Source organism: Aulonocara stuartgranti (assembly GCF_965226115.1).
Source record: "Aulonocara stuartgranti genome assembly, chromosome: 11".
Taxonomy (NCBI): domain Eukaryota; kingdom Metazoa; phylum Chordata; class Actinopteri; order Cichliformes; family Cichlidae; genus Aulonocara; species Aulonocara stuartgranti.
The window spans coordinates 20,325,659-20,352,160 of NC_138947.1; the positions used below are offsets into that span (position 1 = coordinate 20,325,659).

General features: G+C 38.7%; 3 protein-coding genes and 1 long non-coding RNA gene across 7 annotated transcripts; 3 read left to right on the top strand and 1 right to left on the bottom strand.

The window, feature by feature from the left end:
• Positions 1-1,652: 1,652 nt before the first annotated feature.
• Positions 1,653-6,328, top strand: LOC309718018 (uncharacterized protein; the record flags this gene model as incomplete). Its single annotated transcript, XM_082552961.1, has 8 exons — positions 1,653-1,661; positions 2,563-2,634; positions 2,803-2,904; positions 3,792-3,863; positions 4,032-4,133; positions 5,021-5,092; positions 5,261-5,362; positions 6,242-6,328. The coding sequence occupies exons 2-8, from the start codon at positions 2,578-2,580 to the stop codon at positions 6,326-6,328; spliced, it is 594 nt and encodes a 197-aa protein (XP_082409087.1). The 5' UTR covers positions 1,653-1,661; positions 2,563-2,577.
• A 357-nt stretch (positions 6,329-6,685) lies between these two features.
• On the top strand, positions 6,686-9,422 carry LOC309717709. Its single transcript, XR_014279795.1, has 3 exons — positions 6,686-6,898; positions 8,588-8,658; positions 8,759-9,422. It is a non-coding gene; the product is annotated as an uncharacterized lncRNA (long non-coding RNA).
• Positions 9,423-9,811: 389 nt separating this feature from the next.
• Positions 9,812-12,717, top strand: LOC309717704 (uncharacterized protein). Of its 2 annotated transcripts, none has more exons than XM_082552483.1 (4): positions 9,812-10,724; positions 11,024-11,182; positions 11,261-11,317; positions 11,747-12,717. In XM_082552483.1, the coding sequence occupies exons 1-4, from the start codon at positions 9,827-9,829 to the stop codon at positions 11,992-11,994; spliced, it is 1,362 nt and encodes a 453-aa protein (XP_082408609.1). In that variant the 5' UTR covers positions 9,812-9,826; the 3' UTR covers positions 11,995-12,717. The 2 variants fall into 2 exon arrangements, with proteins under 2 accessions (XP_082408609.1, XP_082408610.1); XM_082552484.1 differs by having other exon boundaries at positions 11,264-11,317.
• Positions 12,718-13,343: 626 nt separating this feature from the next.
• Positions 13,344-22,937, bottom strand: LOC309717700 (basement membrane-specific heparan sulfate proteoglycan core protein-like). 3 transcript variants are annotated; one of them, XM_082552476.1, is made up of 16 exons: positions 22,812-22,937; positions 22,319-22,416; positions 21,554-21,958; positions 21,004-21,324; positions 20,600-20,857; positions 19,777-20,058; positions 19,084-19,341; positions 18,390-18,671; positions 17,784-18,041; positions 16,970-17,251; positions 16,284-16,541; positions 15,874-16,155; positions 15,509-15,793; positions 15,233-15,338; positions 15,055-15,124; positions 13,344-14,452 (listed from the first exon to the last, which is right to left on the bottom strand). In XM_082552476.1, the coding sequence occupies exons 2-16, from the start codon at positions 22,365-22,367 to the stop codon at positions 14,399-14,401; spliced, it is 3,450 nt and encodes a 1,149-aa protein (XP_082408602.1). In that variant the 5' UTR covers positions 22,368-22,416; positions 22,812-22,937; the 3' UTR covers positions 13,344-14,398. The 3 variants fall into 3 exon arrangements, 2 of the variants coding, with proteins under 2 accessions (XP_082408602.1, XP_082408601.1); XM_082552475.1 differs by having other exon boundaries at positions 13,344-14,455; XR_014279793.1 differs by lacking the exon at positions 13,344-14,452 and having other exon boundaries at positions 15,107-15,124; positions 15,233-15,343.
• Positions 22,938-26,502: the final 3,565 nt, after the last annotated feature.

Sequence of the window (26,502 nt, forward strand, 5' to 3'; positions counted from 1 at the left end):
GACACTCTCTAGTGTTAATTTAACACTGGAGATTTTGCTGTGTAGCCTCTTTAGTTAGATTCATTTTAAATTTTGTCCCTTGAAGATAAATGGGCCCTAGTGACAGTTCGTTGCTGCTACAGGTGATTGTTTTACTCCTTTAGCAATGGCTTAAAAAATAAAGAAATCACACTGACTATTTGTCTCTTAATCATAGGGCCTTAAATTCTCTATACATGACAGTGAATATTTTAAAGACAATAGCTTGAAACTTATCTTTCTCATACAGTTTATTTAATGTTTCAAAAGCCTCTTCAAAAATGCACTGTATATTCATTCTCTATCTGTTACACACGAAGACTGAGACCAGCCAGATTCAGAAGACTGTGAGCTGCCTAAAGCCGCAACCAAACAGCTTTCCAAACAATGATCTGGACCTGAAACATCCAGAGCCTGAAAGGGTAAATATAATCCAGTGTACCACTTAATGAACTAATAATTTAATCTATCATCATTCTTTATGGATGCTGTGTGTGTGTGTGTTTGGCAGTCACCTGGGTGTGATGTGATTTACATGGACCGTGGCTTGTAGGTCCTTTTCATTGTTTCAAAGTGCAAGTCTGGATAACATCTGAGTGTGTGTGTGTGTGTGTGTTAACCACCCAAATGTGACTTAGGAGGACCACACTGTTATTGGGGGACTCCGTCAAAGTTTGCTTCATGGTGACATCACTCTGGTTTTAGGAGGGGTCTTCTCGTATGTCTTGACAGTTTGACCTACAGCATGCAGAGCTGACTGCATGTGCTTTGTTTCTATGTTGAAATTTTTTGAAACTCAGGCTTGAACATTAAGATAGATAGTACTATACAACTTCTTAACTTGTTTTAGGCACTTTTTACTGCTGTAATGCATGGGCTCTCTCTGGCTGTGTACTCTGGCTTCTTCCCACAGTCCAAAGATGTAGCTTATGGGGTTAGGTTAACTGGTGATTCAAAACTGCCCTTTGGTGTGAATGCAAATGCTTGTCCTTCCATGTTAGACTGGCGATCTGTCCAGGTTGTACTGCCCTATGGTAGCTGGTATAGGCCCCAAAACTGCTACCCCACAATCCTGATAAGGATAAGTGGAAGAGGATGGATGATTGCAAAGGAATCAGTTGTTAATTATTGTAGCCAGTATTTTTTTCAGAAGAAAACATTTCTTGAGTGGAAAGCCCCCCCCCCCCCCCCCCACACACACACACACACATGCAAATTAAAGACAGAAGCACAGGACTGCCCAGTACAGTTGCAAGAAGAGCACTTGGTCTAATCTTTGTGCCATCTTTTCTTTGTTGCAGGATCTTGATGAAGAAATGCCTCAGCAAGGCTCAGAAGCCATGCATTCTTCTTCAGTGCAAGATTTTGAAGAGGTAACATTGACCTAGGACAGATTTTAATGAATGTTTCTCATGCACGATGTGTACCTTACGCTATTTGCCGATAGTGAAATGGTCTATTCATCCTCTTGAGTGATGCATTTTTAGTAACTGTCAGATTACTGTTCTTTTGTCTTCATTCTCTATCTGTTACACACGAAGACTGAGACCAGCCAGATTCAGAAGACTGTGAGCTGCCTAAAGCCACAACCAAACAGCTTTCCAAACAATGATCTGGACCTGAAACATCCAGAGCCTGAAAGGGTAAATATAATCCAGTGTACCACTTAATGAACTAATAATTTAATCTATCATCATTCTTTATGGATGCTGTGTGTGTGTGTGTTTGGCAGTCACCTGGGTGTGATGTGATTTACATGGACCGTGGCTTGTAGGTCCTTTTCATTGTTTCAAAGTGCAAGTCTGGATAACATCTGAGTGTGTGTGTGTGTGTGTGTGTTAACCACCCAAATGTGACTTAGGAGGACCACACTGTTATTGGGGGACTCCGTCAAAGTTTGCTTCATGGTGACATCACTCTGGTTTTAGGAGGGGTCTTCTCGTATGTCTTGACAGTTTGACCTACAGCATGCAGAGCTGACTGCATGTGCTTTGTTTCTATGTTGAAATTTTTTGAAACTCAGGCTTGAACATTAAGATAGATAGTACTATACAACTTCTTAACTTGTTTTAGGCACTTTTTACTGCTGTAATGCATGGGCTCTCTCTGGCTGTGTACTCTGGCTTCTTCCCACAGTCCAAAGATGTAGCTTATGGGGTTAGGTTAACTGGTGATTCAAAACTGCCCTTTGGTGTGAATGCAAATGCTTGTCCTTCCATGTTAGACTGGCGATCTGTCCAGGTTGTACTGCCCTATGGTAGCTGGTATAGGCCCCAAAACTGCTACCCCACAATCCTGATAAGGATAAGTGGAAGAGGATGGATGATTGCAAAGGAATCAGTTAATTATTGTAGCCAGTATTTTTTTCAGAAGAAAACATTTCTTGAGTGGAAAGCCCCCCCCCCCCCCCCCCCCCCCCCACACACACACACACACACACACACACACACACATGCAAATTAAAGACAGAAGCACAGGACTGCCCAGTACAGTTGCAAGAAGAGCACTTGGTCTAATCTTTGTGCCATCTTTTCTTTGTTGCAGGATCTTGATGAAGAAATGCCTCAGCAAGGCTCAGAAGCCATGCATTCTTCTTCAGTGCAAGATTTTGAAGAGGTAACATTGACCTAGGACAGATTTTAATGAATGTTTCTCATGCACGATGTGTACCTTACGCTATTTGCCGATAGTGAAATGGTCTATTCATCCTCTTGAGTGATGCATTTTTAGTAACTGTCAGATTACTGTTCTTTTGTCTTCATTCTCTATCTGTTACACACGAAGACTGAGACCAGCCAGATTCAGAAGACTGTGAGCTGCCTAAAGCCGCAACCAAACAGCTTTCCAAACAATGATCTGGACCTGAAACATCCAGAGCCTGAAAGGGTAAATATAATCCAGTGTACCACTTAATGAACTAATAATTTAATCTATCATCATTCTTTATGGATGCTGTGTGTGTGTGTGTTTGGCAGTCACCTGGGTGTGATGTGATTTACATGGACCGTGGCTTGTAGGTCCTTTTCATTGTTTCAAAGTGCAAGTCTGGATAACATCTGAGTGTGTGTGTGTGTGTGTGTGTTAACCACCCAAATGTGACTTAGGAGGACCACACTGTTATTGGGGGACTCCGTCAAAGTTTGCTTCATGGTGACATCACTCTGGTTTTAGGAGGGGTCTTCTCGTATGTCTTGACAGTTTGACCTACAGCATGCAGAGCTGACTGCATGTGCTTTGTTTCTATGTTGAAATTTTTTGAAACTCAGGCTTGAACATTAAGATAGATAGTACTATACAACTTCTTAACTTGTTTTAGGCACTTTTTACTGCTGTAATGCATGGGCTCTCTCTGGCTGTGTACTCTGGCTTCTTCCCACAGTCCAAAGATGTAGCTTATGGGGTTAGGTTAACTGGTGATTCAAAACTGCCCTTTGGTGTGAATGCAAATGCTTGTCCTTCCATGTTAGACTGGCGATCTGTCCAGGTTGTACTGCCCTATGGTAGCTGGTATAGGCCCCAAAACTGCTACCCCACAATCCTGATAAGGATAAGTGGAAGAGGATGGATGATTGCAAAGGAATCAGTTGTTAATTATTGTAGCCAGTATTTTTTTCAGAAGAAAACATTTCTTGAGTGGAAAGCCCCCCCCCCCCCCCCCCCCCCCCACACACACACACACACATGCAAATTAAAGACAGAAGCACAGGACTGCCCAGTACAGTTGCAAGAAGAGCACTTGGTCTAATCTTTGTGCCATCTTTTCTTTGTTGCAGGATCTTGATGAAGAAATGCCTCAGCAAGGCTCAGAAGCCATGCATTCTTCTTCAGTGCAAGATTTTGAAGAGGTAACATTGACCTAGGACAGATTTTAATGAATGTTTCTCATGCACGATGTGTACCTTACGCTATTTGCCGATAGTGAAATGGTCTATTCATCCTCTTGAGTGATGCATTTTTAGTAACTGTCAGATTACTGTTCTTTTGTCTTCATTCTCTATCTGTTACACACGAAGACTGAGACCAGCCAGATTCAGAAGACTGTGAGCTGCCTAAAGCCGCAACCAAACAGCTTTCCAAACAATGATCTGGACCTGAAACATCCAGAGCCTGAAAGGGTAAATATAATCCAGTGTACCACTTAATGAACTAATAATTTAATCTATCATCATTCTTTATGGATGCTGTGTGTGTGTGTGTTTGGCAGTCACCTGGGTGTGATGTGATTTACATGGACCGTGGCTTGTAGGTCCTTTTCATTGTTTCAAAGTGCAAGTCTGGATAACATCTGAGTGTGTGTGTGTGTGTGTGTGTTAACCACCCAAATGTGACTTAGGAGGACCACACTGTTATTGGGGGACTCCGTCAAAGTTTGCTTCATGGTGACATCACTCTGGTTTTAGGAGGGGTCTTCTCGTATGTCTTGACAGTTTGACCTACAGCATGCAGAGCTGACTGCATGTGCTTTGTTTCTATGTTGAAATTTTTTGAAACTCAGGCTTGAACATTAAGATAGATAGTACTATACAACTTCTTAACTTGTTTTAGGCACTTTTTACTGCTGTAATGCATGGGCTCTCTCTGGCTGTGTACTCTGGCTTCTTCCCACAGTCCAAAGATGTAGCTTATGGGGTTAGGTTAACTGGTGATTCAAAACTGCCCTTTGGTGTGAATGCAAATGCTTGTCCTTCCATGTTAGACTGGCGATCTGTCCAGGTTGTACTGCCCTATGGTAGCTGGTATAGGCCCCAAAACTGCTACCCCACAATCCTGATAAGGATAAGTGGAAGAGGATGGATGATTGCAAAGGAATCAGTTGTTAATTATTGTAGCCAGTATTTTTTTCAGAAGAAAACATTTCTTGAGTGGAAAGCCCCCCCCCCCCCCCCCCCCCCCCACACACACACACACACATGCAAATTAAAGACAGAAGCACAGGACTGCCCAGTACAGTTGCAAGAAGAGCACTTGGTCTAATCTTTGTGCCATCTTTTCTTTGTTGCAGGATCTTGATGAAGAAATGCCTCAGCAAGGCTCAGAAGCCATGCATTCTTCTTCAGTGCAAGATTTTGAAGAGGTAACATTGACCTAGGACAGATTTTAATGAATGTTTCTCATGCACGATGTGTACCTTACGCTATTTGCCGATAGTGAAATGGTCTATTCATCCTCTTGAGTGATGCATTTTTAGTAACTGTCAGATTACTGTTCTTTTGTCTTCATTCTCTATCTGTTACACACGAAGACTGAGACCAGCCAGATTCAGAAGACTGTGAGCTGCCTAAAGCCGCAACCAAACAGCTTTCCAAACAATGATCTGGACCTGAAACATCCAGAGCCTGAAAGGGTAAATATAATCCAGTGTACCACTTAATGAACTAATAATTTAATCTATCATCATTCTTTATGGATGCTGTGTGTGTGTTTGTGTTTGGCAGTCACCTGGGTGTGATGTGATTTACATGGACTGTGGCTTGTAGGTCCTTTTCATTGTTTCAAAGTGCAAGTCTGGATAACATCTGAGTGTGTGTGTGTGTGTGTGTGTGTTAACCACCCAAATGTGACTTAGGAGGACCACACTGTTATTGGGAGACTCTGTCAAAGTTTGCTTCATGGTGACATCACTCTGGTTTTAGGAGGGGTCTTCTCGTATTTCTTGACAGTTTGACCTACAGCATGCAGAACTGACTACATGTGCTTTGTTTCTATGTGGTTTGAAACTCAGGCTTGAACATTAAGATAGATAGTACTATACAACTTAACTTGTTTTAGGCACTTTTTACTGCTGGTAGTGCATGGGCTCTCTCGCTGTGTACTCTGGCTTCTTCCCACAGTCCAAAGATGTAGCTTATGGGGTTAGGTTAACTGGTGATTCAAAACTGCCCTTTGGTGTGAATGCAAATGCTTGTCCTTCCATGTTAGACTGGTGATCTGTCCAGGTTGTACTGCCCTATGGTAGCTGGTATAGGCCCCAAAACTGCTACCCCACAATCCTGATAAGGATAAGTGGAAGAGGATGGATGATTGCAAAGGAATCAGTTGTTAACTATTGTAGCCAGTATTTTTTTCAGAAGAAAACATTTCTTGAGTGGAAAGCCCCCCCCCCCCCCCCCCCCACACACACACACACACACATGCAAATTAAAGACAGAAGCACAGGACTGCCCAGTACAGTTGCAAGAAGAGCACTTGGTCTAATCTTTGTGCCATCTTTTCTTTGTTGCAGGATCTTGATGAAGAAATGCCTCAGCAAGGCTCAGAAGCCATGCATTCTTCTTCAGTGCAAGATTTTGAAGAGGTAACATTGACCTAGGACAGATTTTAATGAATGTTTCTCATGCACGATGTGTACCTTACGCTATTTGCCAATAGTGAAATGGTCTATTCATCCTCTTGAGTGATGCATTTTTAGTAACTGTCAGATTACTGTTCTTTTGTCTTCATTCTCTATCTGTTACACACGAAGACTGAGACCAGCCAGATTCAGAAGACTGTGAGCTGCCTAAAGCCACAACCAAACAGCTTTCCAAACAATGATCTGGACCTGAAACATCCAGAGCCTGAAAGGGTAAATATAATCCAGTGTACCACTTAATGAACTAATAATTTAATCTATCATCATTCTTTATGGATGCTGTGTGTGTGTGTGTTTGGCAGTCACCTGGGTGTGATGTGATTTACATGGACGAAGTTTATTAGTTGATATCTGCAACTGAATTGAAAACACACCTTTCCAACTGTCCAAAACAAATAAATGTTGCAATATTTTGCTAACAGTGTCACAATCATCGTCTGGTGTGCACAACAATATCATCTTTGGACAAGTGCATTCAGTGTGTGGGACTGGTTTCCTCCCTCAAGTGGCTTGGCTTTAAGTGCAAAGGTGAGACATTTAGTGAATAGGTACAGTGTATAGTAAAAAGCATTAATAGAGTTCAACAAGTTAAGACGTGCTGAAATGAACACTGCTCCCTTTTTAATTAATGGGTGGTCACGTCTAATTAAAGAAATGCAGTATTACCTCATTGGTGCAGGACCTTGTAAAAATGGTATACTTGGGATTGTCCTCAATTCCCCATTCCATAACATAAACTGCTCAAAATAATAAAGGGAACACTTAAACAATGCGATGTTACTCCAAGTCAGTCACACTTCTGTGAAATCAAACTGTTCACTTAGGAAGTAACACTGACAACCAGTTTCACATGCTGTTTTGCAAATAGAGTAGACAACAAGTGGAAATTATAGTCAATTCACCATAATAAAGGACTGGTTCTGCAGGTGGTGACCACAGACCACTTCTCAGCACCTATGCTTTCTGGCTGATGTTATGGTCACTTTTGAATGCTGGCGGTGATTTCATTTTAGTGGTAGCATGAGACAGTCTACAACCCACACAAGGGGCTCAGGTAGTGCAGCTCATCTAGCGTAGCACATCAATGTGAGCTGTGGCAAGAAGGTTTGCTGTGTCTGTTAGTGTAGTGTCCAGAGCATGGAGGTGCTACCTGGATGTGGAGTAGGCCATAGGAGGGCAACAACCCAGCAGCAGGACCGCTACCTCCACCTTTGTGCAAGGAGGAACAAGAGGAGCCCTGCAAAATGACCTCAAACAGGCCACAAATGTGCATCTGTCTGCTCAAATGGTCAGAAACTGACTTCATGAGGGTGACTTGAGGGTCCAGCATCCACAGGTGGGGATTGAGCTTGCAGTCCAACACCATGCAGGATGTTTGGCATTTGCCAGAAAACACAAAGTTTGGCAACTTCAGCACGGGCACCCTATGCTCCTCACAGCTGAAAGGAGGTTCAAACTGAGCACGTGACAGTCTGGAGATGCCGTGGGGAATGTTCTGCTGCCTGCAACATCCTCCAGCATGATCATATTGGCAGTGGGTCAGTAATGGTGAGGGGTGGCATTTCTGTGCCTGCCAGAGAGCCTGACTGTCATTGGGTAACAAGATGAGGTCCTCGGACCCTTTGTGAGACCACATGCTGGTGCATTTGGCCCTGGGGTCCACCTAATGCGAGACGACACTGGGCCTCATGTGGCTGGAGTATGTCAGCAGTTCCTCCATGACAAAGGCATTGATGCTATGGACTGGCCCGCCTGTTCCCCAGACCTGAATCCAATTGAGCACATCTGGGACATCATGTCTCACTCCATCCACCACAAACTGTCCAGGGGTTGGCAGATGCTTTAGTCCAGGTCTTGGAGGAGATCCTTCAGGAGACCATCCGCCACCTCATCCCGAGCATGCCCAGGCATTGTAGGGAAGTCGTACAGGCATCTGGAGGCCACACACATTCAACTACACACTTTCATGCCACTCAACTACCTAAAGAACAAAGTATTTAATAAGAATAATTCCTTCATTCACATCTGGGATGTCCTTTTTTGGGGGGGGGAGGGGGATTAGCAGTGTATGTGTAGTCATTAAAATATCCTTAATGTGAACAGTTTTGTTTTTTTTTGTTTTTTCAGCATTTGACATTACTGCAATGCTTTGACAAAAAACTACTTCACTTAAATAGAACTGCAAAGCTAAATTAAGTCTATCAAAATGTGTTTCAGTTTGTTTAGGGGTCTGGCACAAATCTTGCCTTGCAAAATTGGCAAATCAGAATTGCCACCAGTCAACACAGGTGTGTATCCCATTCATATTTGGCTTGACTTTTTTTCAGTTTATTTTTTACCTGTCTAAAGTATTGATCAATTAAAAAAACTTTTGTTCTTACATTCCAGAAAGAAGAAATTTCTGAATATTCAGGGGAGGATGGATTGCCACATTCAGTTCTGGATCAAATATCAAGCGATGATGATGGCAACCACAGCATATCAGAAGAAGAATATGTGCCAGATTCAGAGTCATATGATGAAGATTCAGATGAAGACATCTCATTATTGCCAAGCACATCAAAAGGTCTGCTATGCCAAGATGACATCTCCAAAGCGCATGAACAATCAGATTCAACGAATTTAATCCACAACTTGACAAAGGACAAGCCACAAGATAAAAGTGAGCTTTGCGAAACTGAATCAGAAAAAATGACTTTAAGTAAAAGAAATTACTGCTATTTTTGTGGCAAACCACAAGCTAAAATTTCCCGCCACCTGAAAACGCACAAAACGGCTCCTGATGTTGTGCATGCATTTTCCCTGCCTAGAGACTCAAACGAGCGTAAAAGTCTGTTAGAGAAATTGAGAAATAAGGGAAATTTTAAGCATAATGCTGCAGTTTTGCATGGTGGAGTGGGACCACTGAAAGTGAAGAGAAGACCCAAGATTAAAGCAGTAGAGGGAAAGTTTGCTCATTGCTTTTATTGTCAAGGGATGTATGTTCGCAAGGATCTTTGGAGACATGTCCGCAGATGTCCTAACAAACCAAAAGATGACACGGATAAAGAACCTGGAAAAACCAAAGTACTCGGCCTGGCTTTAACTCTGGAGTCTCAGTGTTATCCGCAGGTGTCAAGTGGAGTCTGGAAGGTTCTTGCTGTTATGAAACAAGATGAGATTGCCTCAGCTGTGCGAAATGACTTTACTGTTATTCAGTTTGCCCAGTCCCTCTACAATAAACATGGACAAGACCCTACAAAGTATGATTATATACGACAGAAGCTTCGTGAAGCGGGACGTTTGTTGTTGTGTCTGCGCACAGAATTCTCAGTGCATAACATGGAAGAAGCTATTAAGCCTGCTAATTTCCAGAGAGTTGTGCAAGCAGTAAAGAAAGTTTCAGGTTTTGATGAAGAGACACTGTCATACAAAACTCCAAGCCTTGCGCTAAAACTGGGACATACACTGCATAAAATGTCTGACATTATCCATTGTCGTGCCCTCATGACAGAGGATGAAGCCCTAATCAAGTCCACTGATGCGTTCAAGAAGTTGTATGTCTCCAAATGGTCTGAGATGGTGTCTCACCGTGCCTTGAACACATTGAGTGAGGCAAAGTTTAACAAGCCATCAACATTGCCCTTTACAGAAGATGTTCGGATTCTCCATCACTACCTTCAAAAATCTGCAGAAAGTGCCTTTTGCAGCTTGGAGAACGAAGCCACAGCTCAGAATTATGCCCAACTTGCACAAGTTACACTCTCACAAATCATTGTGTTCAACCGAAGACGTTCTGGAGAGGTTTCAAAGATGCGCCTCAAAAGTTTTCTTGAAAGAGACAAAACAGCACTCCACACAGATGTTGCCATGGGGCTCTCAGAAATGGAACAGAGACTCTGTAACTATTTCTGTAGAATAGAAATAATGGGAAAAAGGGACAGAAATGTTCCAGTTCTGCTAACACCAAGCATGCTGGATGCTCTGTCACTACTGGTTAGTAGGAGGCCTGACTGTGGTATTTGTGCCACTAATATCTACCTCTTTGCAAGACCCCGATCAATGAGTCATTACAGAGGAATGGACTCCTTGCGTGTTCATGCACACCAGTGTGGAGCAAAGCAGCCTGAGTATCTAAGATCGACACAGCTCAGAAAACATGTTGCCACACTCTCACAAGTCCTTAATTTGAAAAACAACGAACTTGATCAGGTTGCAGATTTCCTGGGTCATGATATCCGCGTTCACCGCGAATTCTACAGATTACCAGTTCCCACAACACAGCTGGCCAAGATTTCCAAACTGCTTTTAACACTGGAAAAAGGACAACTTTCCCAGATCCAGGGGAAATCACTGGATGAGATCAAAATAGAAGGTTTGTATTGAAAGGAGCAAATATTAGGGCAGTAGTTGAATATTATGCTTTATCAACCGAATTAAAACCTAAAAGCACAGACCATTCTGTTAAATGTCCATGATTTAAGGTTCTTGAAGTCTATTGTTTCATCACTTTGCAACATTTGGCAAACTGCAGAGTGGTGGCCTTAAATAGTAAAACTATGTACTATAATTTCCAGTATTTGTTCTGTATTTTGTCATATCTCGTTGTTAATGTGAGGTTTTTGGGGGGTTTGTGTTTGGTTTTTTTGGGGGGGTTTTCCCACAATTTCTCAGATGAAATTGCATTAAGTGATGCTGAAACAAAGGACAGTGAGAGTGAATCAGATGATGATGACACAGCACTCACAATGTTGGCGTGTGGCACCAGTGAGCCTGTACATGCAGTAGCTGATTCCACAAACACAGCGCAGCTCCAAGACACTGTAGATTGTGGTAAGTTACCACTAGCTTGGTTTCTGTGGATAAAATGTTTGTTACAAATATTAAAACTTAATCAAATTGTGTAATCAGCAGATGAAGGACCACTCACAATGCCTGCAGCAAGTGAGACTGCTGCTCCCTCTGAAGGTAAGGGGTGCAGTTGGTTCTCTAAGCTTATTATTGTTTCATCACTTTGCAACATATGGCAAACTGCAGAGTGGTGGCAAAAAGTCACTTGGATGAGTGACAAAATGTTTCTCCCACTGAAAACGCTACGTCCAGATTAACAGAATCAACGTTTTGGGATTTACTTACCTGGATGATTGAGCATGCATCAAGAGACTTTTATTCAACTTTTTATTCAGTCTTTTATTCACAGCGGAACACTAAATGTCTCATTTTAGAAATTTGATAAATTTTCAAAGAGAATTTTAGCTCGTTTTGATATTGATGGTAGCAACACATTTCAGAAGTTAGTACAGGGTAGCATCCATTCTTTTAACCACCAAATGTTTTTTGTTTTTTTTGTTTGGTTTTTTGTTTGTTTTAACTACTACTACTTTATATATCTTCCAGAGAAAAATGCTGCTCAATCCCACAATTCCCGAAGAGCTCCCAAAAACATGTGGTCCAAGGCTGAGGTTGCTGCAGTGATGAGGCATTTTAAAGACCACATAAACGAAGGGAAACTAGCCACCAAAAATGAATGCAGTCATTGCAAATTGGTAGAAGATCCGGTGTTGGCAGGAAGAACAGCTCAAAACATAAGAGATTTTGTAAGAAACAGAGGATTAACTGCAAAAAGGCAGAAAAAAATGAACTAAAATAACTGTTTAGAGAGCTGTGGTTTTACATCTTGGTCAGATTGCCAATTGTTGTTAACACTGATGTTCTGTTTAAAGAAAAAAAAAGTTCTTGTTAAATACAGAAGTAGTTTGTATTTCATAATTTTTACATTTAATTTATTTAGGGTTTTTTTTGACGGGTTATATTTAAAATAAAAAATTATAAATGCATATTTTCTCCCCTTAATATTTACCTTTAAACTATTAAAATTCATTTTAAATGTTTTTAATTTTTCTGTTTTCTATATTTTTATATTTCTGTGGGAAGCGTGGGCATTTTTGTCCATAGATTTCTTTTTTTATTTATGGTTAAAATTAATGTTCAGATCCAAGAACACTAATAAAATGATGTTCCAGTAATCCTGTGTCCTGTCAGATGTGTATTCATGGTAATGATGAGCTATTTACATATTACATCATTGTCCCTTTAAAGACCCAATATTGTTTTTTTTGGACCTCATAAAACACATTGTTGTCAAGTGGACAATGTCTCCAGAAAACACAATAGAGTCTGGTTGGTGTGTATCAGTGTATCTAGACTTCTATAGGGAGTGTATGAGGTCTGAAGTGACCCAAATTTTTTTCAGATTTTTTCGAACACTTTAACCTCGCTCCCTTGGCTCTAAGTCCTTTCAAAAGGGTAGTCCACTTAAACCACCACCGGGCGGATTGACGTAGTATAGTCCCGCCATACCACATAGACCCGTATGTGTGTGTGTGTGTGTGTGTGTGTGTCACAAAGTATGTGTGTTGCAAGTCAATTTCTAAGAATAATATACTGCGAGTCAACTTCTGCAGATGTGTATTTCTGTACTGATCTCTTGTCAGTGTCACAGGGTCAGCTTGCTGTTTCAACAGAAAACTGTGTCTGGTGAAATATGTATAACATAACATTTGAAGCATAATCAAATAAAACAATAAAAATTCCTTAACACAGAGGTTGACAACTTCAGCCATAGCTTGTATGGAAGACACCAAATTATAGGTGAACACTTTCTACTTGCTGAGAGGTGTTGAAACTGTGAAGAAGGTGAAATGGTGACCATTCATTACATCTTGGTTTTTGCTGTAAGCCACAACTTTTGCTTTGAATGTGATTGTTTCTCTGCTTCCTTTTTGCATCACATTTTTTCAATTTTAACAACTGCTCATTGTCATGTTGTGTGACCAAGTAAGTAGAGCGCCAGTATCGCCAAAAATGTAAGGTACTCTAATGCCCTAATTTTTGGTGTGTGAGTGTACTGCTATTGATTATGATTCAATTTCTATAACTTAATTACAAATCTGAAACACTGTATCTGATCAGATCATGCTAAGATTTGCTTTACAGTGTGATAATTTTTTTGTTGTGTTAATATTTCACAATTGTAGATACCATGAGTGGGAATTTTATTTTAACCCAGTGTCTAAACAATGATGAAAATATACTGAAATTTTCAAGGTTGAAATTAAAGCTCTATTTCATGTTATGATATAGAAACCTGCTTGTGATACACCATTCAGAGCATTGGGCAGAATTAGAGATGTATAAAATACTCTTATTAATGCATCATACAAGACCAGGCAAAATACAAAATCTGCAGCCAGGCAGCACCAGTGATAACAGACCACACATCTACTTGACTTATAATTTCACATGGGTAATGGGTTTACTCTGCCACTTTCTGGTGAGCACAATGAATGGCCAAAGAAAGCAAAAAGGTCTTATTTTGTTAGCAAAACAACAAAGAATAATAAATGAAAATGAGCAGAGACCATTAAAACTCAAACCACAAAAAGTATAGGTCACACTTTTCTAGAATGTTTAATTGATTTTTCTTTTTTTCTTTTCTTTTCTTTTCTTTTTGGATAAAGACACAATCTTAAGTATATTGTCTTTGTCTGGACACTGTATTGTCACCAACATATATGTCAAGATTTTGTAATATTAAAAAAAAATCTCGATGTTTACTGTGGGCTAAGTCTTAAATAACATTTCTAAAAAGGAATCATATTAGCCCTACAAAGTTATTTTTTCTGACTAGATAGAAAATTTAAAGTATAGATTTATTCTTGTCAAATAAAACATGTAAAAGAAAACCGCATTATATCTTAGGGCACAGATCATTGAGGTGGTCCTTGGGATCTTACATATACACTTAATGAAGTGTCTAACTACCTGCAGAGAACTTTATTTGGGTTATTTAAAGAAAAAAAGACACAGTGACAGTAGAATAAGTGGGATCATTCACAGTGGAGTACACAGCTTCATCTTCTCCTTCCTCTTTTTCTGGTTGACAATGTTTCATCTCCAACTCCATCTCCTTCTCTTCTTTGGCCTCCAACATTTCCCTTTCCTTCTCAAGCATCTTCTACCTGTTCTGCTTTTACTGCTTTTTTGATTTCAGCATACTCCGTCTTTGTCCTCTCTTGCCTCTTTGCTGCTTTCCTGGCACTGCTGCTTTTCAACAGGGAAAAATTAACTGTCAGCATGTTGCAAGTATTTTTGAGTTAACCAACTTAGAAGTTACATTCATGCTTAAACATCAGTGACCTGTTCATCAACTGTTTATGGCAAAACTAATAACCTATGTTGTTTATTCATATTATTGTGTTTATTGTGTATAGTGTTGTGTCACCTTTGTCACTCTTATTCCAACATACTTCTTTTTGTGTCTTTTTGTGCAACTAAATGTCTGTGTATTCTGTCTGTTTGGTGTTTAGAGGGCATTGATGCCTAAACAGAGTCATTGCTTCTCAGACTTACTTCAAAATTGCATTATGATACCGTACTCCTTTTCTAACACGTCATTGTGCAGTTTGTGTTTCAGGACAATTCTACAAAACCTACTTCTCTGAATTGCGTTAGACTCAGTAGAAAGATAAAGGGATCCAACTAATTGTGTTTTGACTCAGACCGAATTTCTTTTTCTTTTGTAGAAACTTGGAGCAGGATGGGCCACTTTATATGTGAATGTATAGTAAGAGTATGGACACTTAAGTTTTCTGAGCATTTGTGTAGAAAATCATACCAAAAAAAAGTCAAATGAACATAAATACCAGTTTATCATCTTGATGTTTCTCCATCTCCAAAGTCTCATCTGAATTTTTTGAGGTCTTCTGATTTTTTCTATAGAAAGGGGTGTTTTTAGAGAAGTACATTTATGTTCAAATTTATCTACAGAAAAAAACAACAGCTAACTAATATTAATAATAATTATAAAAGCAAGTGCTTTACCTGTACCAATTTTTGGTAAAACAGCAAACGATTGCTGAAAGAACTACTGCAGCCAAAATGCCAATGATGACTTTCATGTATCCCTGCCTTAAATTAGACGATTGCTCTGCACTCCAAAAAATAACAACATAAAAAATTATGGTCCAGGTTGTTTTGAATTAGATAAAGCAAATACAAACTATAAATGACAGCCTAATTAGCAAGGCTGCATTAAGAAAATGTGGTACGTAAAAAGTGAACGTGGCAGTGAAAGGTGTTTAGATGGAAAACACATACCATGTTTTTCAGGCAAGTTTTGGTGGATCAGTAGGTTTTCTCTATTCTCTCCATTTCCATTGTTACTCACACATTCCACAGTGCTGTTGCTATGTTTGTTTACAGTTACACTGACAGTGCTGTTGACTGTGTGTTTAGAGACCATAGTAATGACAGAATACTCAGTGTGGTTCTTTAGGAGCGGCCATTTGATGGTAGGTAAAGGAAACCCTTCACTGATACACACACAGGTCAAAACCTCTGACTGAAGCACACATCCAGAGCCATCCTGGGTCTCTGAAAACCCTGTAAGCACATGATTAGACTCATAAAACAAAGGAAGGTGTACATAAACTTCAGATTCAAGATCATTGTGTTCCACTTACAAGTCACAGTCACACTGGCATGTATAGTAATGGCTTTGTCCAGATATTTCGCTGTGCAGACATATTGTCCAGAATACTCAGCTGTCACATTATGAATGACAAGTGTAGATGATCCAGTGCCATTGTGCAGGTCAGTGTAATTTCCACTCAGAAGGTTTGTGTTGGAGCTACGTTTTTTCCACATGATAAGAGCTGGAGGGAAACTCTCAGCACTGCAGGTCAAATTCAGAACATCTCCCTTCTTAACAGTTGTAGTCCCGATAATCTGAGGTTTTCTTTTATCTGTGGGATAACAGATTTTTTTTTGTGATCACCAACAAGAGAATCTGCCTAAATAGTCAATATGCAAAGATGTTTAGATGGCATCACACATTTAACCATATAGTAAAAGCAAAAAGTTGTATACATACATATCACTGTTACATGGACTTCCTCTTTTAGAGTGTTACTCATATATTTAGCTGTACAGATGTACTGTCCAGAATCTTCTGCGGTTCCATTAGGGATGACAAGCGTAGCTGATCCAGTGTCGTTGTGCAGGTTTGTGACAGAAGTCAATTTAGACCACATAATGAGAGATGGAGGGAAACTTTCAACACTGCAGGTCAGATTTAGATCGTCTCCCTCCTTTATACTTGTGTTCCCAGTGATCTGAGGTTTTCTTGTATCTGTGGAGCACAACTCAGTTATTTATTTAAGACATGGAGGGTGACAACAATATTCCAGGGTTTTACCCATTACTGCTGTACTGCTCCCCACTACAGTCACCAAATCATCATAACACGAAAAATTATATTTGATCCCTCAAGCAGATTTTAAGAGACTTGCAGAATCAATGCCTGTTACCACAACATGTGTTGGACCACTGTGAGAACACAACACTTTTTGGTTTTTAATGTTTCCTTTGCTTTAACCAGCAGTTTTTGTCTTCATGTAATGAAATTTGATAACCATTTATACTGCATCCTTAAAAAAATATTTCCTCACGTCATTATGGCTAGTAAAATGTAAAGACCAAAATATCTGACTACCAATGACGTAAAAACAATTGTGTACATACATTATAGACACCTGGAGACTGGTAAAGTTTACTTACAAGTTACAGCCACATTGACGTAAGAAGTCATAGTTGTGTCCAGATGTGTTGCTGTACAGATGTACTGTCCAGAATGTTCTGTTGTCACATTCTGGATGAAAACTGTAGCTGATCCAGTGTCACTGGTTAGGACAGTGTAAGTTCTATTCTGAAGAATTGTGGTGGAATTAAGTTTTTTCCACATAATAAGTGATGGAGGGAAACTTTGAACACTGCAGGTCAAATTCAGAACATCTCCCTCCTTGACTGTTGTATTCCCGATGATCTGAGGTTTCCTTTTATCTGCAGAGCACATTTCAGTAACTTAAATAAGCACCATGAAAGGAACACTGGCAGATAACCCTTCTGTGAAAATTTGTAATGAGATTTTGAAAAGAAAAGAAATAAGATTTTTGATACTGGCACTAATAATATTATTCACAAACTGATCTGACACTGCGTGTATAATATTACATGGACAGTGCAAAGTGAAACAGATTTCAGCAGCATTGAAGATACATCTTGATTTTTGCAGATGTCACTTGCGGTTTCAACTGGCTCTCAAATACATGTGCAACATTTGCTGTGGTTTTCTGCAAAGTTGTTTTCCCCACAATATACCTTGTGTTCTGCATGTTATTTCATAGCATTGTGTTTTCATTTGTTTGTTTTTTGTTACTCTGTACCTACAAAGAACACATGTACACATCATCTGCATGTTATTCTTTATGTATTTTTTATGCTAGCAGTCACAATTTCAGTTACCAGATCGGGGGAAATATAACTGTGCTGTATTATAAATGTTCTGTCTTATAGCAAAAAGTTGTGTACTTACAAATCACTTTTACATTGACTTTGTCCTTCAGGGCATAGTCCATATAGTTAGTTGTACAGATGTACTGTCCAGAATGTTCTGCTGTTGCATTTGAGATGATAAATGTAGCTGATCCAGTGTCACTGTGCAGGTTTGTGTTGGAACCAAGTTTAGACCACACAACCAGGGATGGAGGGACACTTTCAACACTGCAGGTCAGATTCAGGACATCTCCCTCCTTCACAGTTGTGTTTCCAATGATCTGAGGTCTTCTTGTATCTGTGGAGCACACCAGCATTTTATTCAGGATAAGAAGAGAGAAAACAACTAAAAGAATTATTAAGGATGAACCAACCAAACAAACAAACAAACAAAAACAGAAGAAAATAAAGTTCTTATGTTCTTTGATCACACAGAATAATAATAATAATTCTGTGATGCTGTGCAGGCATTTAACTGGCTGCCATGTTTGTATTGTTTTTTTTTAAGAATGAATATTAAAATGGACTGTAGCTGTAGTGATCCAGCCTCATAATAAGACTTTTTATTTTTATTTTTTTCAACAATTATCTTTTTATATCACATACATACATCTTGAGATTAATGAAACTGGCAATGTCTACTTACAAGTCACAGTCACATTGACATAAGAAGTCATAGTTGTGTCCAGATGTGTTGCTGTACAGATGTACTGTCCAGACTGTTTTGTTGTTACATTTGCGATAACAAGTGTAGCTGATCCAGTGTCATTGTACGCGTCAGTGTAGGTTCCATTGTGTCGGCTTGGGTTAGAAGTAGGTTTAGACCACATGACCAGAGATGGAGGGAAACTTTCAACACTGCAGGTCAAATTCAGAACATCTCCCTCCCTGATTGTTGTATTCCCGATGATCTGAGGTTTCCTTTTATCTGTGGAGTGTATTTAAATCTTTTAAAGAGGGAGACATTAACACTGCCACAGATCATGGTAATGAGAAACTGCTACTGCAGTTTTGCAGTGAAAGCTTCTAAAATAGGTTAATGTTTGACATGTGTAACATTATGTATATTCACTGAGCAAAGTGCCAAACTTTAGCTGCACTTGAAATACAATTAGTTACTGTAGAATAGTCAAAGGAAATTTAGAATGGCTCTCAAATACACATGCAACAATTGTTGTGCTTCATTAAACTGAAAGAAACAAGATGCACATTTGCATAGTGACTGCATTGTTTGCTTTGTTGTTCTCCTTGTGATTCACAATTTCAGTTACGTGATAGGAAGAAAAAAAATGAACAGTACTATAAATATTCTGTCCAAAAACATAAGGTTTTGTACTTACATATCACTGTTATGTTGAATTTATCCTTAAGGGTAGTGTTCATATATTTAGCTGTACAGATGTACTGTCCAGAATCTTCTGTTGTCACATTCAGGACGGCAAGTTTGGCTGATCCAGTGTCATTGTGCAGGTTTGTGTTGGAACCAAGTTTAGACCACACAACCAGGGATGGAGGGACACTTTCAACACTGCAGGTCAGATTCAGAACATCTCCCTCCTTCACAGTTGTGTTTCCAATGATCCAAGGTCTTCTTGTGTCTGTGGAGCACACCAGCATTTCATTCAGGATAAGGTGAGAGAAAACAACTCAAAAAAAATATTAACAATGAACCAAAAAAAGAAAGACACCCCCCCCCCCCCCCCCCCCAAAAAAAAAAGAAAAAAGAAAAAATGGAAACCTGGTCCACACAGAACAGTCAGGGATTCTAATATTTATATAATGTTGTCCAGGTATTTAACTAGCTGGCATGTTTTGCTTTTATTTCCCCCACCAGTGCGAACCACTCTAATCATCAAATCACCAGAGAAGGAAGAATGATGTTTCAACTCCATGATGTTTAATTCATTTTAAGAATTAATGTTAAAATGGAATGTAGCTGTTATGGTAGCCTGTAGTGATCCAGCCTCATAATAAGGCATTTTATATCATATTCATATATCTTGAGATTAATGAGACTGGTAATGTCTACTTACAAGTCACAGTCACATTGACATAAGAAGTCATAGTTGTGTCCAGATGTGTTGCTGTACAGATGTACTGTCCAGACTGTTCTGCTGTCACATTTGGGATGACAAGTGTAGCTGATCCAGTGTCATTGTGCGCGTCAGTGTAGGTTTCATTGTGTCGGCTTGGGTTAGAAGTAGGTTTAGACCACATGACCAGAGATGGAGGGAAACTTTCAACACTGCAGGTCAAATTCAGAACATCTCCCTCCCTGATTGTTGTATTCCCGATGATCTGAGGTTTCCTTTTATCTGTGGAGTGTATTTAAATCTTTTAAAGAGGGAGAAATTAACACTGCATAGATCATGGTGATGAGACACAATATGCAGTTCTGCAGTAAAAGCTGCTAAGGTAGGTTGATGTGTTACATGTGTGACATTATATATATTCCCTGAGCAAAGTGCCAAAATTCAGCAAATTGGTTTCTGTAGAACGTCAAAAGAAGTTTAGAATGGCTGTCAAATACAAGATTAATAAAGACTCCCCAAAGTTGATTTTGTTCATTTGGATGTAGCGTTTTCAGTGGGAGAAACGTTTCATCACTCACCCAAGTGACTTCTTCAGTCTCAGCTGACTTCAGGTTACCCCAATTTTATAAACAGTACATTTGCATAATGACTGAAACCAGCACCACTGAAGGAACAATGGGCTGGGAGGTCAGTTCCTTGATAATTAATGAGAATTTGCATTTTTGATCAAGGAACTGACCTCCCAGCCCATTGTTCCTTCAGTGACCAATGCATGATTGAGCATGCATCAAGACATTAATAAAAAACGATAATGCCTACTTACAAGTCACAGTCACATTGACATAAGAAGTCATAGTTGTGTCCAGATGTGTTGCTGTACAGATGTACTGTCCAGAATCTTCTGTTGTCACATTCTGGATGGCAAGTTTGGCTGATCCAGTGTCATTGTGCAGGTTTGTGACAGAACCAAGTTTAGACCATAAAATCAGAGATGGAGGGAAACTTTCAACACTGCAGGTCAGATTCAGATTGTCTCCCTCTTTAACAGTTGTGATGCCAGTAATTTGAAATTTTTTCATATCTATGAGACAAAACATATAAATTACACAATCATGTAGTTTCCCTAACTTTCTGACTTTCTTGCTAGAAGAATGCAGCTGACACTGCACAACTCAACAGATTTCAGGAAAAAAAAAAAAGCTAGTTTAATACTATAAAAGTACTTACAGTTCACATTCAAACCCAAAGTCTCTTCTTTCATTATTTTGCCAATGAAGTGTACTTTACAGGTCACATTGGTGTTGTGGTTTTCAGATGAAGGGTTAAAGGTCAAAGTTGACACATGTCTTTGTGTGAAAGGAGTCAGACCCTCAGTCTTAAACGCAGTGCTATTTCCTGTAATGTAAGATTCAGTCCCTCCTGCTCCTCTCCATGTCCAGGTGATTTGAGGAACAGATCCAGAGCAGAGACCAGGAGCAGTGCAGGTCAGTGTGGCCTGCTGTCCCTCTGTCAGTGTGGGAATCATTACTGTGGGCTTCTGATTAAGACCTAATAGAAGTATTGGGCATTAGTGGAATCAAATTTAGCCTTGATGAAAGAAATATTTTGCTGGCCACTAGTTGGATCTACTGCAGCTCCTATTAGATTTCCACAGAGGATCAACCAATTCCCGAAATTAAATAATACTTCATTTAAGATTGTAAAAATACTAAATATGAGGTTTCACAAGACTGAGTATTTAAAATCAGCATTATTCTTCTTGGAATAGCTTTCATACCTTTAACAGAGACAGTTACTCTAGGAATGAATGTGAATCCATCTTGTTTTCCATTCAGTTCACCAGTAACTCTGAGCTGATATGATCCTGAATCAGACTCTTTCAGATCATTAATGATGATGCTGCAGTTCTTTTGAGTCACATCAGGCTCCAAACGTGAGACTCGTCCTTCAAACGCAGCCTGAGCTTTTTTCTCAGTGTTTTTGTTGCTGTGAAATATTATGTCAGCATCGCTGCAGGTGTGTTGAGATGCTTCACATTCGTACCAAACTGTATGTTTGGGTGTAAACTCATCAGCAGTAGTGAAAGAACATGGGATCACAACACAGAGTCCAGCCTCTGCTGTAAGTTCTTGCTCACTGAGAGTCACACAGTATCTTCCAACACAGTGTTGTCGTCCCCAGGCTGAGGCACAAACAGGGAGATACACATAGTGACAGAGAATATTTAGTTTATAACAATAAATATGATTTTTAATAAATATACTTCAATAGCTTTCCTGTTTTACATATGTTGCTTGTTTGAGTGTAGTATATGCAACAATCAGAATTTTACATATTTCTTAGCCTGTAGTAAGTTTTGTTACAAAGATTTATATAAAATGGCATAAAGGTCAACAGATAACAGTAACACTACTAACTTATGATAAAGTCTTGGTAGAATAAATAATGATTTGTATGTTAGAAAAACAGTTTCACTTGCAAATTTATGAAAGAAATATATATGTTGGCTGAATTACAGGTTGATAACAAAGTAGACACAAACCTGTTTCAGCACTGCTGAAAAGCAGAGTTGCCCAGATGAGAACAAACATCCTTGATGCCCGATGCTCAACAGATTCAGTCTCTCTCTCCTTAGAATAACTAATATAGATGATGCCGTAAACATGCAGGAATAAAAACAAAAATCAAAACAAAAATCAAATTCAACAATTCAGATCGATTAAACGTGATCAGTTATTTGCTCCTGTTTGTCTATATGTTACCCACACCTGTGATTACACCACTACCTTAAAAAGTAATCTTTGTGTCATCCATCCTGAAACATTACTTGATGAATAAAAATGTTCTTACAGTGCTTCAGCGACACTTATACAATAAATGTAAAACACCTGCCATATAACAGAGCAGCATCATCCATGTAATCTATGCATAATGGTATTTTTATTTTACCAGACCTGCTATTGATGTAAAAAAAAAATAGATTTTCTTTTTTGTATTTAAAAAGATATTTTAAAACACATTAAATTTTTTCTTACCTGTTTTGCCTTGTTCTCTCTCCTCACTGATGTCCGCTGACTACTTAAATGTAAGTTTCTGTTTCTCGCCTCTCTCTTTTCTGTTTTTTTCCCTCTTTTTGTAGCACAATTTCAGGAAGTTTCTCGTCACACCAATGAACTTGACCGACTGGCTTTCCAACCTTTTACAGGGCAATCATTGCAAAACACAGACATTCATAATTTCAACCCTAGAGTGTAACTAGAGTGTGCGAAAGGACTTTTTTTTTTTTACTTGTGTGATATTTCAAAATGTTTTTTTTTTAGGATGTCAATCAATGTCACTGAAGTATACATTTTTACATATAGTATGTACAGTATATAAAAACTATGGGAAAAGCAAACAAAAACTTAAAGGAACATTTTTATGAACATTTTTCTTGATACACACTTCACAAATACTACACAAATACAGTACTTGCTCCCGTAAGTTGGTAATGACGGTAAGTAAGATAATGTGAGAAAGCATTTAAAGTTTTTTCACAGAATAAATTCACTTAAGTTAATTCACCATATTTAGCATGTGTATACAATCTACTGTGTGTTGTGCTATCCTGTGGTAGGATAATTGATGGGCTGTCTTCCATTAAGCAACCAAATGTCAGGGGCGGGGTCTGTGACCCAGTGTTTTCAGATTATTTTGTATTTTTGATTTTCTCATGTTAAGTTGGTGATAATAAGTTCTTGTCTTATTATTAGTTAGGATTTAGCTGAGCTTTATTCTGGATTTTGTTTTTTAATCCATGTTTCCTTGGTTATGTGTCATGTTTCCTGTCCAGTCTGTCATGTGTTTCATGTCTGTGTTGTGTCCACGTTGTCAAGCTCGTGTGTCATGTCTACGTCTCTCCATATTTTCTGTTTTATTTTGAAGATTGTAGTGTTTCCATGTTCACTGTGTTTTGTTTTACTTCCCCCTGTGGCAACATGTTCATTTGTGTCACCTGTGTTTCCCCAGGTGTTTCCACTTCCCTCATTACCCGTCTGTTTCTTTAAGTCGCCTGTTACCTGTTACCAGGTTCATGTTCATGTTTAGACTTTTTCTCGCTATGTTTGCATGTTCCTGTTCAGTTCCGTCTTCCTGTCCCATGTCTTAGGTGTCATAGATAGTCATAGTTTTTCCCAGTTTAGGTTTCAGTTTTCTTTCTCCCTTGTTTTCCGTTTTTTGTATCACCCGCAGTAAAGGTTAATTTTTTGTTTAAACACCAGTTCATTTCTCCTGTGTCTGCGTTTTGGGTCCGTTTCATAAACACACCGGCGTTTTTCACCAGGACACCAAATAGATTGATTCAGAAAAAAAAAAATTAGTACACTTATTAGTCAGCATGTAGCCCAATTTGAAGGAAAAGTTTAAATCTACTGAAAACAGAAACAGCGTTATAATAACTTTTTACCCCCTTATATTTTATATATGTCATTTGATCACATTAAGTAATGACCAACATTGTATTACTAAATTCATTTTACCAGAAAAAGACAGTAAAAATCTAAACAAATATGCAATTTAGTTATATAAAAATCTGCAACTAGGACAAAAGAAAAAAATAATTAAATCATATATTTCAGTATTTCTACTTTGAAAATGTCTATAAAAGTTTTATTTTCTTGCTGGATCATTGAATAGTGATATGAAAAGCTGTGACAGCATCCAACATTGTATTAATTGCTGTTCTAGATTCATACTAGTGTATAATTTCAGAAAATTTTAAACAGTTATTAAACTACACAATCTGTGGGTTTCATCATCTTATCACTGTTAGTTTTGATGTTATGACCACAAGTGTGGGGGTAGCTTGGGGTGAAAAGCCAGATTTCTTGAATTCAGGAAGAATACTGAATTTTGACATCCTGTGGGTCATTACCGGGCAGACGCAATAATGTCACTTTACCTTTCATATAATCTGATCTTTGCTGATTAGGTTGGAGAAATTCATGTGGATCAACAACCTCACAGCGAGTCACAGGGAGGCCAGTTTTGATGTCAATTTAAGTGACCAAATACTATTCTTTCCCCAATAAAGTTATCTCTCATCTCATATCACACAGTGTATGCTGTATATTTTAACACAAAATGCTAATCACTGACTAATTTTTATTCCCTGAAAATCTTATTATTATCTTGGGAAATTGACATTCCAGACATTCCATTCATTTTTTTAATTTTGTTGTCTTTACACTGTAAAGACTGTACAATATTAAAGAGAAAATATGACCTGTGCATGTCATTAAGCATCATTACATCATTCCAACACCCCCAAAACATGTACAGCATAATTGGAATGCCATTCAAGGGCTTTCCTACTGCCTCATATCTGCATATATTAAAAGAGTTAACAATGATATTTTTTTTAAAGTTCCTTGAGAAAGGTTAAGTGCATTAAAGAACTTAAATAATTTTAAAGAAATTAACTTTCTCTCTTAGCATTTCTCCATTTTATTCCCATTCTCTGCAAAAACTTCTGCATAGGAAGTATTAGGGGGTTTTTTGTTTCTATTTATATTGTGCAATATCTGTACTGTTATTGGAAAGTGTTGCAATATTACTTTAATATTGTGTAAGGCACTGGTGTGCTCTCTGTATCATGCAAAGCTCTTCACTTGAGGTGCATAATTTTAATCTATCCTTAATTTAACCATTGGTTAATTTTTACTGTGTAACAATTTTTTGCAAGAAAGAAAGAGAGAGAGAAAGACAGAGATAGAGGAAGTGACTCATAATACATAATGAGTCATAATACAGCAATATCATTTTCACGTGATCAGCAACATTATTTGCATCAACAGCAACCTCAGTCGTTTGCACATTTACAATAAAGTTGTTTGTGTCATACAAATAATAATTTTTTAAAAATACCTTTTTTCGGTCCTTCAGACAGATTGAGATGAAGAAAACTGAATCATTAGATACAGGTTTTAATCTTGCAGTTTGTGAAACATCTAACATGTTAATAGCCAGCTACAGATTACAGAAAAATCTCAAGTGAGAAAACAAGTGCTCTTCTACAAAATTCTACCAAATAATGATGGAGATGATAGAATACTGGCCGCCATTAAAAAAAAAAAACTCAAACAGGGGATTATACTCTTCTTTTTCTTTCTTTGACTGGATGGATCCAAAATAGATCAGGATCACAGATTTAGTCCATAGATGCCCAGGTCCAGGTTGGAGTTCATCCTGTCCAGATTCATTCATAACGCCTTACTTTTTCCCAAGCACAACCTGTATTCTTTATTTAAAGTAACTCATTCTCCAAAAAATAGACTCAAATCTTTAAAATCTATAAAAGTGACATTTCCTATAAAATGTTTACCGTTACCAATAAAACTTCAGAGTCATTATAGATTTGGAAAGCTGGCTTGTGAAACACAGTGTAAAGATTTCCAATCAGTCAGCAAAACATTCCTGGTATAGCTGTAAGGTTGCTATTATCTATCAGTGAAGGCTGAGATTAGATTAGATTCTGCAAATCTCATGAAGCATTTTTAGCCAGTAGTGAAAAAAACTAAATTAAATTTTCTCTCTCGCTCACTGTCACCACCCAAAGGAGATGCTATAGAGGTTGGGTGCAGTGTGTATCAACGCCAGCAAATGACGTAGTCATTGGTGGTCTGATGTCTGAATATCAAGGCTGACAACTGGGATATGAAACATCACTTCTCTGGTGGAGAAGGAGCT

Excerpts from the sequence above, each read along its gene's own strand:
- LOC309717704 (XM_082552483.1), top strand. The coding sequence starts at position 9,827 with ATGTCTGACATTATCCATTGTCGTGCCCTCATGACAGAGGATGAAGCC. Across the intron at positions 10,725-11,023 it reads GGATGAGATCAAAATAGAAG|ATGAAATTGCATTAAGTGAT; the intron begins GTTTGTATTGAA and ends ACAATTTCTCAG. Across the intron at positions 11,318-11,746 it reads GACTGCTGCTCCCTCTGAAG|AGAAAAATGCTGCTCAATCC; the intron begins GTAAGGGGTGCA and ends TATATCTTCCAG.
- LOC309717700 (XM_082552475.1), bottom strand. The coding sequence starts at position 22,367 with ATGTTTGTTCTCATCTGGGCAACTCTGCTTTTCAGCAGTGCTGAAACA. Across the intron at positions 21,325-21,553 it reads AGTAACTGTCTCTGTTAAAG|GTCTTAATCAGAAGCCCACA; the intron begins GTATGAAAGCTA and ends TACTTCTATTAG. Across the intron at positions 17,252-17,783 it reads AGTCAATGTAAAAGTGATTT|ATAAAAGGAAACCTCAGATC; the intron begins GTAAGTACACAA and ends TGTGCTCTGCAG.